We start from the raw sequence: 15,632 nt of genomic DNA on the forward strand, positions 1-15,632 counted from the left end.
GTTGACAGAGGAGAATACTTAAAGCGAAGACAAAATTAAATACTGCTAATGGCACAAGACATATTTGGTGGGAATTCTTAAAATTTCTAAAATGTGATTCAGTGTTAAAACAAAATTATGAGAAATTTGGAAAATACTTAAAGACTCATGGCTCGAGTCATTCTTAAACGGAAATCACGATAGAGAGTTTTACCACCAACTGGCACACGATTCAAGTACATATCGAGACTCATGAGGCACAAGGCCTTCCCGTTCATTGGGAACTTCTGTGCAATATCAGGTGTTATTGTAAGGCCTTCTAATACTGCCAGATCATTGAGCCACTTCCACACGTGTGCCCGTGTCCAGTCTCTTGGATCTGTAGAGGAAGGTAAAAGAGTTCTTTAATATTTGCACTTTTGCTTGTTAAGTTTTTATTACCTATCGGAAGTTCATCTGATTCTATTAGGTAATTCGTATTTTCCCATGTCGTTTTCTCATTATTTGTTGTCTTGTGCAGTTTTGACCAGCAGCAGTCTGATTCCTTAGAATAAACTGTCACGCCGGAGAGATCAAGAGGTGGTAATCGATTTGACCATTTACTATTTTCCACTTGCATGGTGAAAAGAACTGTTTTAACTTTTCCTCGAAATTTTTGGGGATCCTGCCTGAAATAGAGAAAAAAGAAAGAACGATAATTATTTTTAAGCTAGTATTAGTGCTAATGCCAAATAAAATCACTAGAGGAGACTGGGGCAAAAAGTCACAAAACATATATTTTATTTTTTTACAAGCTACTCGAGCGCTTCAAAAATTTCTAATTAGCGCAGCTTTATAGAAAATTTACCGCTCTACAACTTTGTGAAAGTAATTTTTCTATATTTTGTAAGGAAATACGTCTATCGAGCCAATTTCTAAAAGGTAATTTTGTGACTATTCTCAAAAATGCTGGGGCAAATAAGTACCAGACATTGGGTATTATAATATTTTGATTCGCTTCATTACAGGCTTCCGTAAATTTGAAAAAAAATACCTAGAGGACATATTTTCATAGAAAATTTATTCATCTACATGTACACCTTTGTAAAACACCGTTTTCTCTGCGAGAAAAGTGAGAAAATGAGAAAAGCGCTTTTCAAGCTATTTTAGAAAAAAGCACACAAAAGACTGCAAATCGGTTGACCAATGCAAACAACAAGCGGCGAGACATGGTAAGGACGTTTCTTTTCGCCGTGAGACATCAGAAATTGCTTCGCTTTTTTGTTACTTTTTGCTCCATACCTTTTGTTACTTTTTACCCCAAGTGGCCATTTTTAACAAAAGGATTTCTGGAGAAAAGAACTTTTGTGGAATTCTAAAATAGATAGCGGATTCGTATTTAAAAAAACTCAAATTATTTAGAAAATATTCACCAGTGCAGGTAATAAATTGTTATCTTCTGCAAGGAAAATATTTCAAAAATAGGGCTAAAAAATTCGATATTTTTTATTTTCTAAATTCCTTGTTCGAATTCTAAGAAACTTATGACATTGAGGAAGGTCTATGGAGGCTATCTGTAGAAAAAAAATTGAGCCTCTATCTTTTTTATCTTGGAAGATATTAAATTTTGAATTTTTCGATTTGTGACTTTTTGCCCCAGTCACCCCTACTTTTCTTTTTGTTTGTTTGTTATATCTCATCACCTAACGATAGCGCTGTCTTTTTTGTGATGGTTTTGATAAAAGAAGCTCCCTGTAGTTCTATATTCATGAAAATGTCAAAATTTTGAACTTGGAGCCCCTATATCCGGACAATCACTTGACCTAAGGTCGGATTTTATATATGTTCTGAAAAGCCCTTGACATCAGCTAGAACATACTAAAATTTCAGCTCAATCGGATGAGATTTTTGTTTTGACAGTTATTCAAAATTTCAACAGAAACGTCAAATCAAGATGGCGACTATACCATCTTGTAGATCTCGGTCATTTTAAGTTCCCACAAAATTGGATAATTTTTAGCCAAATACTTCTATAATAAAGCTTTAGAAAAATCATTATACGCAATTTTATAACATAAATCGTGCGTTCTTAGGAAGATAATAGGGAAAAAAATATTTTAATAAAAATAATCAACAAAATCGAAGTAGATTATTCTAGCCAGATAAATTTAGAATAGATTTAGGCAATTAACTACTCTCTCGATTTTGGAATTGCACCTTTAGATAACTTTTTCACGGAGCCGTTTTTTGACAAAATACCTATATTAGCATTTCATTGACTATTACTGAAACTACACGAATCCTTTTGAGGATCATTGTACCTTTTTTGGTACATAACATATCCCTATATACTTTGACATGGTAGACTGGATCGGCGAATACCATCGATAAGTGCTAGAATTTATGAAAGTCTTACGGACACCAGAGTGCAAAGTCACTCCCCGAGTGCAAAGTCACCCGCAACGACGGTAATGCTTAAATCGACTTGTCAGAATATAAAGTTGAATAAGTCGATTTTTTGCAAAATTCGTAAGAGGGTACTCCTTGACACCCTCTACTTTTCCTGTGAATATTATACCTGAAAGTTAATAATTTCTAAAGTTATAGGAGTTTCGAATATTAAAAAGGGTGACAAAGCGTCCGAGGCTTTGCGAGCTGCTCGAACTCCCGAGAAGGAACTCTGTCTTAAATACCTTTTCGCAAGTTTTTCTGGTGTATATAAAATTATGGTCGAATTTAATTTGTCTCTAAATCACCACAAAACCATCTTGAAGTTAAAAATTGTTCAAGAAGAGCGTTTCAAAAAATCATTAACCTTTTAATTAATTAATTGACCAAATCGGGTGAAAATTAGGAATTTGACCTTGAATAATTTAAGATGGCGATTGTTCCGGTGAAAGGTGTCAAAGGACGAAATCTTCAGCTGGACTACTTCCATAAAATCGACGAAATCGCCATGGCCAATTTTTTGCAAAGTTAAAAAAACATATTTTAGGAGGGGATAGAAGGGATGGGGGGTAATTTGGGTATGTTAGTTCGATAGAGAATGTTGACTTGTGAGGGGGTTACCGAAGACCGGAAGTCAATATCTCTTACCGTTTGACAGCCAGGATGTAAAGAAGTTGAAAAAAGCACGAGTTCGAGCTTCTTGGAGTTCGAGCAGTTAAAATCCTATACTCAGCAGGCAAAATAACAACTTGAAATCGCTCTACTGTAAAATTGGTCAATAGTGACTTATTCGTTTTGTATTCTGAGCCGTCGAAATATTTAGTAATGAAACGAACTTCCCTAGTTCAATCAAAATTGTACTATGCTGCTCTTCTGAGATGGCCAAACTACGTACAGAGTAATAAGTAAGAGGGACTGCACTTACTATAATATACTATCACTATAGGGGAGACTGGGGCAAAAAGTCACAAATCGAAAAATTCAAAATTCAATATCTTCCAAGATAAAAAAGATAGCGGCTCAAATTTTTTTCTATAGCTTCCATAGACCTTCAATGCCGTAAGTTTCTTAGAATTCGAACAAGGAATTTAGAAATTAAAAAATATCAAATTTTTTAGCTCTATTTTTGAAATATTATATTTTCCTTACAGAAGATAACAATTATTACCTACTTATTTTCCAAAGTTGATGCACTGGTGAATATTTTCTAAATTATTTGGATTTTTTAATACGAATCCGCTATCTATTTTAGAATTTCACAAAATCTCTTTTCTGCAGAAATCCTTTTATTAAAAACGACCACTTGGGGTAAAAAGTAACAAAAGGTATGGAGCAAAAAGTAACAAAAAAGCGAAGCAATTTCTGATGTCTCACGGCGAAATGAAACGTCATTATCATGTCTCGACGCTTGTTGTTTGCATTGGTCAACCGATTTGCAGTCTTTTGTGTTTTTTCTAAAATAGCTTGAAAAGCGCTTTTCTCGTTTTCTCTCTTCTCTCGTAGAGAAAATGGTGTTTTACAAAGCTGTAGATGAATAAATTTTCTATGAAAATATGTCCTCTAGGTATTTTTTCAAATTTACGGAAGCCTGTAATGAAGCGAATCAAAATATGATAATACCCCATATCTGGTACTATTTGCCCCAGCATTTTTGAAAATTTTCACAAAATTACCTTTTAGAAATTGGCTCGATAAACGTATTTCCTTACAAAATAGAGGAAAATTACTTTCACAAAGTTGTAGAGCAGTAATTTTCCTATAAAACTGCGCTAATTAGAAATTTTAGAAGCGCTCGAGTAGCTTGTAAAAAAATAAAATATATGTTTTGTGACTTTTTGCCCCAGTCTCCCCTACGCAGCCACTACCAAATGCTAAAAATTAACAAAATAGAGCTGACAACGATAAAACCTTAATTTAAAAGTGTTGATTTTTAGCATTTGGTGTTCCCTGGGTAGCTTTATTAATCACTTTTACGCAAAAAACCAACAAGTTCTGTAATTTTTCTCAAATTTTAGAAAATGAACAATAAATAAGGAAATTAATAAGACATTCTTAAATACAATTTTTTGGCCAATGCAATTTTACAATATTTTAGATTTGGGATATTGCAGAGACGCACAATATTACATTTATATTATTGCTCGGGCTGATTCACACAAAAGTGTGTAGTGGAAAGTGAATGAATATAGAAAAAAAAGAACACCGGAAATCCGTCATTAGTGGCACGCATGTGTTTTTGTAAACAATCTGTATACTATACGTGAAATCAATATTTACATTATTTTTGATACATTCGACGATAGCAGTATAAGCTTCTGTTATTGCTATAAATATTTCTTCTTCGGCTATTGTCATTAATATTTCTTGTAAAATCATTTTGAGATTTTCCATGGCAGCATATCCAATTAATATCTCTGATATTAATTAGCGTTGCAATACCTGGTATATTTAATTTTATTATTAGTGCGTTATGAGCGTTGTGATTTTCTTTTAAATTAAACCCATGAATCTTATTGGCCAATTAAAAGGGTTCCTGAAGCGGTATATGATTTGCAAAGAGAATGAAGTAAATGCTAAGGAAATTTATTTACCTTGGTGTTAATTTTTATCCAAAATGTTGTATTAAGTGCGGATTAAGTGTAAAGAATCTCAGCTAAAAACTGATATTAAAAACAATTTTTTTGAAGAAAAAAAAACACAACAATATAATTTTAACCACTTATTTATCTTTACTTTTTAATCACTTATTTTACACTCTTAAAGTGAAGAAATCGGTCACTTTTCACTGCTGAAGAATTTGTGCGTGGGTGAAGAAGAGAAATATCAAGAGGACAACCTAACTCTACGATAAACCATTTGCAACTGAAATGAATGACTAAGGAGGAAGCACAAGATTCCAGTAAAACTCATCATAGTACATCGGGCGGGGAATAACGACAAACTCACGAATAAACCTAAATGAAGTGAAACAGCTGACACAAAAGAGGTGTCTTGTGCAGTCCTCCAAGTTAATACTATTGAGACAGTCATCTTCCTCACAAATCTAATTTTGGTGCATCTATTTTAAGCTTAATCTGACACATTATGTGACCCCAGACCCTAGTATCTAGTCTAGACGAAATTTCCTTTTGAGGAAGATTTTTTATTCATATTTTTAATTAATATAGTAGACTATTTTAATATTTCTTTTAAAAAAGAATATTTAATAAATTGTTAATTTGCTAAATCAAAAAAGGGACAACAGAGTTGTTTTCCCTGTGAAACATTCAAAAAAGGATAAACACCTCACAGATCATAATTCATTTACTGATTTTTTTCCCATCATTCTTCATTTCTTGTAAAATATTTAAAAAAAAAGGACACAATTGAAGGGAAAAGGAAATATTAGCAAAAATATTTTAAGGTGTAAAGGAGAGGAAGAAGCTGAAAAGGGATTTGACCAAGACGACAGGATATTTTGATTTTAAACATTTCCAAAAGGAACCGCACAAAGATATGGAATTCAAAAGGAATATTGTGGAAGGAAAGGGAAATAATCTTTTACGTCCCTTTTTGGCTTTTCTTCTAAAATGTTCGTGTTTTTTTTTGTCTCCAATAACTATTGTTGTGAGTCGGAAACGCAAAATTACGCCCCTAAAACGGAAGTCAAACTACAAAGTCTTTTGTGATCTGGTAAAAATCTCTTTTTTTCTACACTCCGGATGACGATGACATGTGAATAATATTAATTTCAATATTTTAATGATGTTTTTTTTTCACTGTAGAGCGAAAAATGCCACAGACACATCACACTTCCGATTCATAGAATAATTTTGCTCAATAAAGGGCAGAAATTTTTCTACAACTTTGTCTAAAAAAAAAAAACTAACACATAAAATTGCGAATTTCTGAAGCAATCAAACCTCTCTGTTCTATTTCCTCTATCAATATTCTCTCATATGATGAATTTAAAGCCTTTAACATACACTGCATGAACATAAAAATTATAAAAATACCTAAATGCCAAAGAGAGAATTTGACCCCATGTCACATATTAGGAAGATCCTAATTAATGCTATAATAAAAGGGCAGGATCGGCATGATGCATGATGTCAAATCTAATGAGGAATTTCCGAACAGAATCATCTTTCATCCTTTACATCCTTTTCCTCTTCTCAACTTCTGTCTTCATTACTACACATAAAAGAGATGAAGATGAACATGTACAAAAAAATACAGTTTTTTTCCTGTGAAATAGCAAGAAAAGGAATAAAAAGGAAAAGCAGAGAAATACAAAGAAATTTCTAAATCCAAGAAACGGTGGGAAGTCCTTCAGAGTTCCTTTAGTCGTGTTTCATGCATGTTGCATGAAACCCAACATGAAATTTTTTCATGTTTCGTTTATTTTTGAAAATATCGTGGGGTAACAGTTTTTTTTAACCCTTTAAGGACGAAGGGACGAAAGAGTCAAAAATTGAGGTTCAGAAAAAAATCACTTTTCTGACTTCTTATAGAAAAATATAAAAATAGGAGGATGTATAATTAATTAATTAATTATTACTAATTATAATGTATAATTAATGTATAATTACTAATGATCAGATTAGTCTAGCATATGTCTAGCATATCTAGCAATGTTTAGCAAAATATTTGAAGGGCTTTTTAGAAAGCCATATGATTTGCGACGTATTAAGCTACTTTCTGTAATTTCGCCGACAAGTAAAATTTTGCAAAAGTCGCACTTGATTCTTTTATATAGTGAGTATGCCAGGAACCCTCCTATATAATTTAGTACACTCTCAACAGTTTCGTCGATATTACTGAGTATTGTTGGAATATGTTCTTTTTCAAGAATTTCTTCTTCTTGTGTGGAACTTGTACCATCCAGTTCTTCTTCTACGTCAGACTCCGTCGAAAAAGAATCAGAACTTTGGTTGTCCTAAAAAATATTTAAAATTTTAGAAATTAAATTTCTTTTATTCACATTTTATTATTCATTTAACAAAATTATTAATACGAAATATTTTGGAAAAATATGAAAATTAAATAATTTATAATAATTATTATTAATATTTTAAGTTTTAATAATTTTTGCTATTATTATTACTATTCTTATTATTATTCTTCTTCTTATTATAACGTAAAAATAACACTATGCAACACGATTTTTGGCACACGGATCTCACATGCGTTCAACTGCGAAAATTTTTCATCTACACGCTTTTAATATTTGATGCATTGATATGACTCTTTTAACACAATCACATAATTTAATGCTTCTGTAATGACTTTTACTTATTTCATCCACCCATAAATTTAACTTGCAAATCTTACCCAAAATTGGAGCGATGCCGACTATTTAAGACGTCAAAAACGTCATTTAGCAAACGGATGAATTTTGTTGTAGGTTTACTTCCTGCAAATTCAGATAACTTTAGATCTTCCCTACAGTGGTCTATCGCGTCCGCAACTGATTTGCTTAGGAGTTGTACCGCCAATCTCACGTTCATTTTCTTATTTACAAAATTTACATGTGAGTCTCTTAACTTGTTCCCTAAATGAAGGCCCATAGATTTCTGTAGTTCGTGTAAGGCCCGAACATATTTAAAATCAATCTCATTTTCATCCTGGTCCACCAGCTTATATTTTGAAAATGTAGTTCTTACTAACTTGACCATGTGGCATGGATCGGGAAAGATAAATATGTTCTTCTGAGAGGGAGTATCAAATTTGTAGAGTGATTGCGATTCTTTAAGATCTACTCCCAGATATTTTGTTAAAGCCTGATTCACTGGCGCACCATCAAACTTAATGCCCAAAACTTGTATGCCAATCTCTGTTACGCTTTTAATGGCCTTTCTCAATAGATTTTCTTTTTGCTCTTCATTTAATGATTTTATAGGAAAATAACTATACAGATAAAAAAATTAAAAGAAATTATATACATTAAAGATAGTAAAATAATTAAAAATTTATAATAATTAATAGTTGATAAAAAAACATAAAAAAATATACATTACCCAATAGGCATCTTCCATTTGAGGTTGACTTCCACAAGCATGAACACAAGTATTTCTTTTGCTTATTTAGCATCCGCATCTTCCTCTATGTCATCGTCGCTCTCGTCCTCTTCCTCATCAACTTCACTATGATTTTTCTCATCTTCATCAGGTAAAATTATCTCTCCGTATTTTACGTCACAAACTCGTTGAACATGCTTATGTATATGGATCTCGTCAAATGCTAATTGACACATAACTTGCCGACCCAGTTCCCTTTCTTTCGAAACCAAAACTTTTATTGCATCAAGGGGTTCTTTCGTAAAGCCTGGATCGGCTGACATGTTTGGTACCACCGACGAATCTTTCTGGGATCTGGCAATGCTTTACCAAAGATACGTCTGACGTACCTAAAAAAAGTTAAATTTAACTTGATTAAGACAAGACTTCAATTTTTACTGATCAAACTAAAAGAAAGAGCAGTATGTAAATATGTAAGCAACTTCCGATCTACGGTGACCCCCAGCAAAAAAAATTCTTACGTTTTTTTCTTTACGCGCCATTCTCCACCTTCAAAACGATGTTTTTTTAATTTTTATCGAGAAAGTTTCTGCCGATTTCTTTTTTTTTTAAATAAAATTTGGAGAAAGCCCAGGTAAACATTTTGTATATATACATACCATAATATCTGGAAAATTCGAAATTTTTGCTTTTTCGAAGTTCAATTACTGTGCCGAGCATATTTTTCAAGCGATTTGATCAAATTTAGATTCTTTTAAATGTCCTGAAAATTACCAACGTAAACCCATTGTTCTCAAAGTCACAAACACAAGCTACATTTTGAAAATGTTTTCTAATAATGTGTGATCCAGTTTATATCAGTAATACGACGGACGGTATACATTAAAAAAATACGCATAGGGATATTCACGTTGAGCACTGTGTTGTGAATTTGCGCCTTCCTCAAAACTAGAACGCTTTGACATATTTATAAAAATATAAACTAATAAAACTATTAATTCGCTATTGTTGTTAACTGTAGTATAAATTAAATACCTGTACGCTTTTGGTGAGAAGAAATCCAGTGTTATCGCAAATTTCTTTAAAGCGATGTCGTAAGGTGCTGATGACGAATTTTTGTCATTTTGTTCGATCATTCTTTCAAAAATCGGCCTTTCATTTTTCATCATCTTTATCAATGAGCTTCTCATCTTTGAGAACTGCAATGACTCCCTTCAGATTTATTACAGTTTTATTTTTTCGCATTAGTTTTTGCTTTAAGTTTTTGTTATTCTTTATCAGTCGGTCATTCGCTTTCTTCAATTTTTTGTTTTCTTTTTCCATTTTTTTCACTTTCTTTGTCAGTAATCTGTTTTCTTCCTGAAAAAAAAAGATTTTGTATTTACAAACATAATAATAAGAACTAATTCAAAGATATGTCAAACTCTTTTCAAACATTTCTAACCAAAGAATTAGTGAAATTCTAAGAGAAAACCTTGACATCTCTTTTCAATATAATAAATAAAAATTTATTTCGAGTTTTTGGGCATATAAAAGTTATATCACATTTTAGCTATATATTTCCTGACAATTTCATTTCAAAATTTTAAAACTTCAGCTGTTGGCACCAGATTTTTGGAGACAGTTTTTGAAAAATTACGTAGTTTTCGATGGACAAGATTTTTCAGAGTATAGGGGAAGTTAGGCATGGTTCGCACGTTTTTTCGAACTCCATTTTCAAGATTTTTTTCCGACTAAACTGTGAAATGCGCCATGGATTGAGCTACACCAATAAAATCTCTTGTCTTTTAGGTTTCTATACGTATCTAATTCACTGTCGCAAAATTTATGGTTTTTCCTAGACAGGAAAATGAAAAATGTATGACAAATTGTGCGAACCTTGCCTGTGAAGGCAAGGTTCAATCTATGGGTGGTATAGGTTCGTCATTGCAGTTTTTCCTGGAATAGCTTTTCCTCACAATCAAAAATTATTTATCGATTGTTAGATTTAAGACCCATGAATCCGCGAAAACCATCACTTCACTAAAAGAATGTTCCTAAAACACATTTTTCGTCATTTATCTGAAGCACTGTTTTTCTTGAAATTGAATGATGACAAATCGACTGAAATGTGAAAATTTCAAATGTGACAACCCTAAAATTTATCAGCTGTCAATTTGTCATAAAAAGTAAACAAACGAGCTTTTTGTTTTGTCTTAGTAAAAACAGCATTTTTCTCATTATTCATTAGAATTTAAAGTAAATAATTTAATATTTTATCTTTTGTTAATCTGTTTCTTGCGTTCATCAAAGAAGGTTGAAAAGTTTCAGTACTTTTAAGTGTGTTCAAGGAAAAAACCGTGAGTAAGTGAAAATATTGTGTTTTCCTAATAGTAATTGCATAATTGGCATCTTTCAAGTTAATTAGGTGTTGGAAAGTCGAGGAAGACATCCAGTAAAGACTGCAGAAAGCCAAGAAACTCGAGTAACCCGAAAGGCAGGAACTGGACCAGTGGTTGTGAATGACGAGGGCAAGGACATTAATCCTCATCCCATAGTACATCCCAACATCGTACTATTGCTCAGCTGGTCCACGCTCAGTCAGAGCTCAGTCAGCTCCCGTAGAAGGAAAAAGAGACACTGTACACATAGATCGATGGTACAATAGGGGACAGCAAAGTGGTCACAAAGTACCGAAAGAGAGTGACTGACTCAAAAAGGACTGTATGGTGCATCCGAAGAAGAATTGAGGAAAGTTCATTGTAGCCAAAATTGCTCACGATTACTTCATTGATTACGATGGGAAGCATGGATGGAATTGATACAATCCAGCGTAGCACAGAGAAATTGAGAAAGTATCAGGAGATGAATACTGCCTATGAAGCCCTGAAAGCAGCCAAGCTCAGAGACAATCTCGATGCTGAGCTCTTAGATGATGAGGAGGATGAGGGCAGATTATACATATTTTATGATGTGGTCAGGCCAGGCTCTAAAATGGACACCATAAACAGAGAATAACAGAATCCGGACTAATGTAAAAGATTTTTTAGCCTACTACGATACCACAAAATATATAAAATAAAGAATATTTCTTTTAATTTGCTGATTAGTTATTATTTTTCTCTTTTAATTTTCTTGTCTTCCCTGAGCCTTTTCTTCAACTCTTCCCTTTTGTTTTCCTCATTGAGGTTAGGTTCTAATTTTCAAACTGCTGGAGTTGCCTGATGGGTTGGCGAACCATAACACTTTCAGAGGTTGAACCAATACGCAGTGTAGTATTTGCAAAATTTCCTCCTTTTGAGAAATAATTTTCCTCCTTTGCAAAAAATTATTACGTAAATATCAACCCACATTAACCTTTTATCCATTAGTGTAAGTGATTTTTTCTGAAAATGAATTTAACTGTGAAAATTCACACGAAATATGCGCCATCAAAATTACCCATTTTGGGCCAATTTTCTATTTATGATTCTAGACCCCAGTCAAGAAGAACTAGGCTGCCTAGTTTTGCTGTGAAGATCAGTTTTATGATTACCTATCTTATGACTATGAAATTAAGATTTTTCTCCTTCTTAACAAAGAGAAAATATGGATTGTTCGAAGGCTCGCGCGTGCGAAGCATGCCGAACTTCCCCTATTCTTCTGACGTTACAAAACTAAATATTTCCTGTCAACTGATGAGTTAAACTCATACTTGAACGATAGATCTTTTTATCTTGGTCACAACTTATTGTACAAGACAAAGAATTTTGTAAAATACGACGAAAATTGTACTTTCCGTATAAAATTCTGACAAAAATCCAAATTTAATTTTAAATAAATCCTATCATACAAGTACAAGTTTAACATATCAGATAACAGAAAATATTATATTTTTGATGAATACACTCTAAGAAATTTTGTCCACTGAAAAGCATATTTTCTAAAAAAAAGGTCTGCAAAAATCATGTCCCAACGGTTGAATTTTTAAGATTTTTAAATGAAAATTTTAGAAAATAGTTTAAATTTTATACTTTTGCTTAAGAACAAAGCAAGTTTTGTTGAAGGCAACTCTTTTGAATGTTGTGTCAAATGCATCTGTTTCGGAATTTGTCAAATCCGGTGACTTTTGGTTATAGGCTTCCTGAATGAGTTAATAGATATTATTAACAATGAATACTTAAATTTTTATTTCACGATTTAACGTTTTTAAAGTTCAATCATTATTTTTTTTTATATTGCACAAAAAAAACTGTGTGTTTTTCTGTTCTCATTTGGGCCTAATATTTCGGAAACTTTAAGTAATAAAATTTTATTCTTTTATGTCAAGAATGAGAAAAACAATTTAAGAACTATTTCAAGCAAGAAATAAAAAAAGTTAATCGATGATGTAGTTTTAAGAAATTAGACCTTTTACTAATTGATTTGTTTATCTATTCCATTCAAAACATGATAAAATATAATGTTCAAAAATTACCTCAAGCAAGGGTTCAACAGTCGCAGTTGAAGGCAACTCTTGTTGAATGCGGTCGAAAGCATCTGTTTCGGAATCTGTCACATCCGGTAACTTTTGGTTATAGACTTCCTGAATAAGTTAATAGATTTTAGTTAACAATAAATACTATAATACATAGCTTCAAATATTTGCATTTCAGAATCTCATTCGTATATTCTTTTTGATACAAAAACAAAATGTAAAAAACAAATACTCGAGATGATATTTTAGTACAAGGTAATGTACAAGTATTCAAAAATTTTACAATGATTTGAAAACTACATTGATAATTTATTAAAAATAAAATAAAGAATTTTGATTCTAGATAAAACTAATAAGTACAAAAATGAAATGATGCATTCACAGATTGAGATAGACACACATATATACATATGTGTAGTGTATATGACAGAATAAATAATTCTATTACAAATTGAAAAACTTGTAAGAAAAAATAAGCACATTTTCTTAACCAATTCTGAAATGTTTTGAAGAAATCGTTTATTATCAGAAAACCTTAGGAAATACATTCAAATTTATAATCTACTGAATACTCGCTCAGAAATTTAGTGATATTTTTCACTTAGCGGACAAAAGAAATTATTAAAAAAAAGAACTAAATTTACCAGTGGTAAAGTGCCTTCCTGTAAATAGTATCGTACTTTTCCCTTTTTGTTTTTTGTAAGAATTAAATCATTTGTGTTGAAGTGCTTGTTGCAGATTCGGTTTTTATCTGTGACTTCCGAAAACACCAATTTGAGTCTCTTAGTCCACAACTTTTTTTCTGCAACATCTTTCGGGAAGCTTAAAAATCAGAAAATTTCCACAATAATTTAAAAAATTATTAAATATATTAAATCAAAAATAGAAAATACTATTCAAATTAATAAAGCTAATATTATTACTGGAATTAAGATTCTAATCCCAATAATACATAACTAGAAAGAATCTTGTGAAGCACACTGTTGAATCACAGAAAAGTTATATAGCTCAGGTATTATCAAAAATTGAAAATTTTCGTGACTACGTTACTGGATCACTTCACGGTTGTTTTTCACCGATAACTCGTTAAAAAATAGAATTCCGGTCCTGAGATATTTAATAGAGGATTATATCTATATTATACATATATATATATATATATATATATATATATATATATATATATATATATATATATATATAAAAATAACCATTTAATAGAGGATTATATCCTCTTCTTATTGTGGAAGAACTTTTTTTTTATGGCGGCCTTTGGTGGGTGGACAATTAAAAAGAATCTTCTTGAGGTACTCACCTGTGAAAACTCACATATTTACTGACACGGCAGCTATTTTCACAATTCTGCACACAGCACTTCATTCTTACTTATTAGAACAAGAATTCTACGTTTGGTTGTATGGTTCTAAGGGAATTCTTGAATACTGTTCAACCACTAACCAACACGACAAGAATTAGAAAAACAATGAAAAATTCATTGCCTGAGAGCACTTGATTTCATTTCAGTTTTTGAGGTCGCTTCACTGGCTCCTTAGGAAAATGCTCAACTTGTCCAATCCGTAGTATTATATCTATGGACTAGGCCCATTTTTTTTCCTTTTAAAGCTGTACGGCCCCAGCCATGCAAGCCACAAGGCCAAACGTCACTCTAGTTGTTAACGTTGTCACACACTGTTTTTCATTCTTTTTTGTTTGCTGGTTGCTTGTTGATGTTGTCTTGGTTTGAATTTGAATTCAACCGTCGGTTTCCCTCTGAGTTGTTGGGCTAAGGGAGAATGTCCATTCCACCCGGATGTTTCATACCATTATGGTGAGATATGCAATAATGGTAAAGGGATCATCCATGGTACCCATTCAGGGTTAAGTCTTATCTTTTTCGTGATTTTTTTTTAAATTGACAGTGTATTTAATTGTCTATTTTGTTTTCGTTAGTAAATTTAACAATTTCTTTATATATTTTGGTGCTATTTTTCTCAAGAATTTTTTTCAGACTTTCTGCATTTCATAATGACTTATAGTTTTTTCTTGATTCCTCATACTTTTTACAGAATATTATTAAGTGGTTTGCGTCTTCTACCGTGTCACAAAATTCACATTTATCGTCTTCTATTAATTTTATAATTTTAAGAAATTTTTTATCATAAGTATGTCCTGTTCTTAATCTTGATATCAATTTTATTTCTTTTGAGCTAAGTTTTATATTTTTAAACCACATTTTATTATCTATTTTATTGTTTCTAATATCTCTGTTAAATTTTCCTATATGTTCTGTGATATTTTTATAATCGGATTCCCAATTTTTACTTAGATTTTCTAATATTTCGTTTATATCAATCTCTTCTTCTTCAAATTCCTCATAATTATCTTTAAAATATTTTATGTTATCAAGAGCTTTAAAATCTTCAAAAAAGTTAACCATTTTATCTTCTCCTGTTAATCTTCTACATATGTGTTTAATTGTTTTTTTTTCTCTAAATCTAATTTAGCAGGCAATTCACCTGAGTCTGCTAATAGTGAGGGAACCGGTGTGGTTTTTGTTAGTCCCATTATTACTCTTATTGCTTTATTTTTGATTATTTGAAAGATATTATTATCGAGCATTTTTTCATTTTTGTCAAAAATTACTGGTGCAGCATAATTCAATCTTGATTTGATTAAAGATTTGTAAACTGTCATTAAAGACTTTGGATGAGCCCCACCTCTACTTCTACTAAATATTTTTAGTAGGTTGATGTACTTATCACATTGTGTTTTTATTTCTTTTTTATGTGTTT

General features: G+C 31.8%; 1 protein-coding gene and 1 long non-coding RNA gene across 4 annotated transcripts; one reads left to right on the top strand and one right to left on the bottom strand.

The window, feature by feature from the left end:
* Position 1: 1 nt before the first annotated feature.
* Positions 2–5,567, bottom strand: LOC129801610 (uncharacterized). Of its 2 annotated transcripts, XM_055846835.1 has the most exons (3): positions 4,998–5,567; positions 421–647; positions 2–358 (listed from the first exon to the last, which is right to left on the bottom strand). In XM_055846835.1, exons 2-3 carry the CDS (start codon positions 596–598, stop codon positions 138–140), a joined length of 399 nt encoding a protein of 132 aa, XP_055702810.1. In that variant the 5' UTR covers positions 599–647; positions 4,998–5,567; the 3' UTR covers positions 2–137. The 2 variants fall into 2 exon arrangements, with proteins under 2 accessions (XP_055702810.1, XP_055702809.1); XM_055846834.1 differs by lacking the exon at positions 4,998–5,567 and having other exon boundaries at positions 421–781.
* Positions 5,568–10,081: 4,514 nt separating this feature from the next.
* LOC129801627 (uncharacterized) lies at positions 10,082–11,482 on the top strand. Of its 2 annotated transcripts, none has more exons than XR_008751706.1 (2): positions 10,082–10,748; positions 10,805–11,482. It is a non-coding gene; the product is annotated as an uncharacterized LOC129801627 (long non-coding RNA). The 2 variants fall into 2 exon arrangements; XR_008751707.1 differs by having other exon boundaries at positions 10,813–11,482.
* The last annotated feature ends 4,150 nt before the right edge of the window (positions 11,483–15,632 follow it).

Source organism: Phlebotomus papatasi, chromosome 2, assembly GCF_024763615.1.
Source record: "Phlebotomus papatasi isolate M1 chromosome 2, Ppap_2.1, whole genome shotgun sequence".
NCBI classification, from domain to species: Eukaryota; Metazoa; Arthropoda; class Insecta; order Diptera; family Psychodidae; genus Phlebotomus; species Phlebotomus papatasi.

Excerpts from the sequence above, each read along its gene's own strand:
- LOC129801610 (XM_055846835.1), bottom strand. The coding sequence starts at position 598 with ATGCAAGTGGAAAATAGTAAATGGTCAAATCGATTACCACCTCTTGAT. Across the intron at positions 359-420 it reads ATCAGATGAACTTCCGATAG|ATCCAAGAGACTGGACACGG; the intron begins GTAATAAAAACT and ends CTTCCTCTACAG.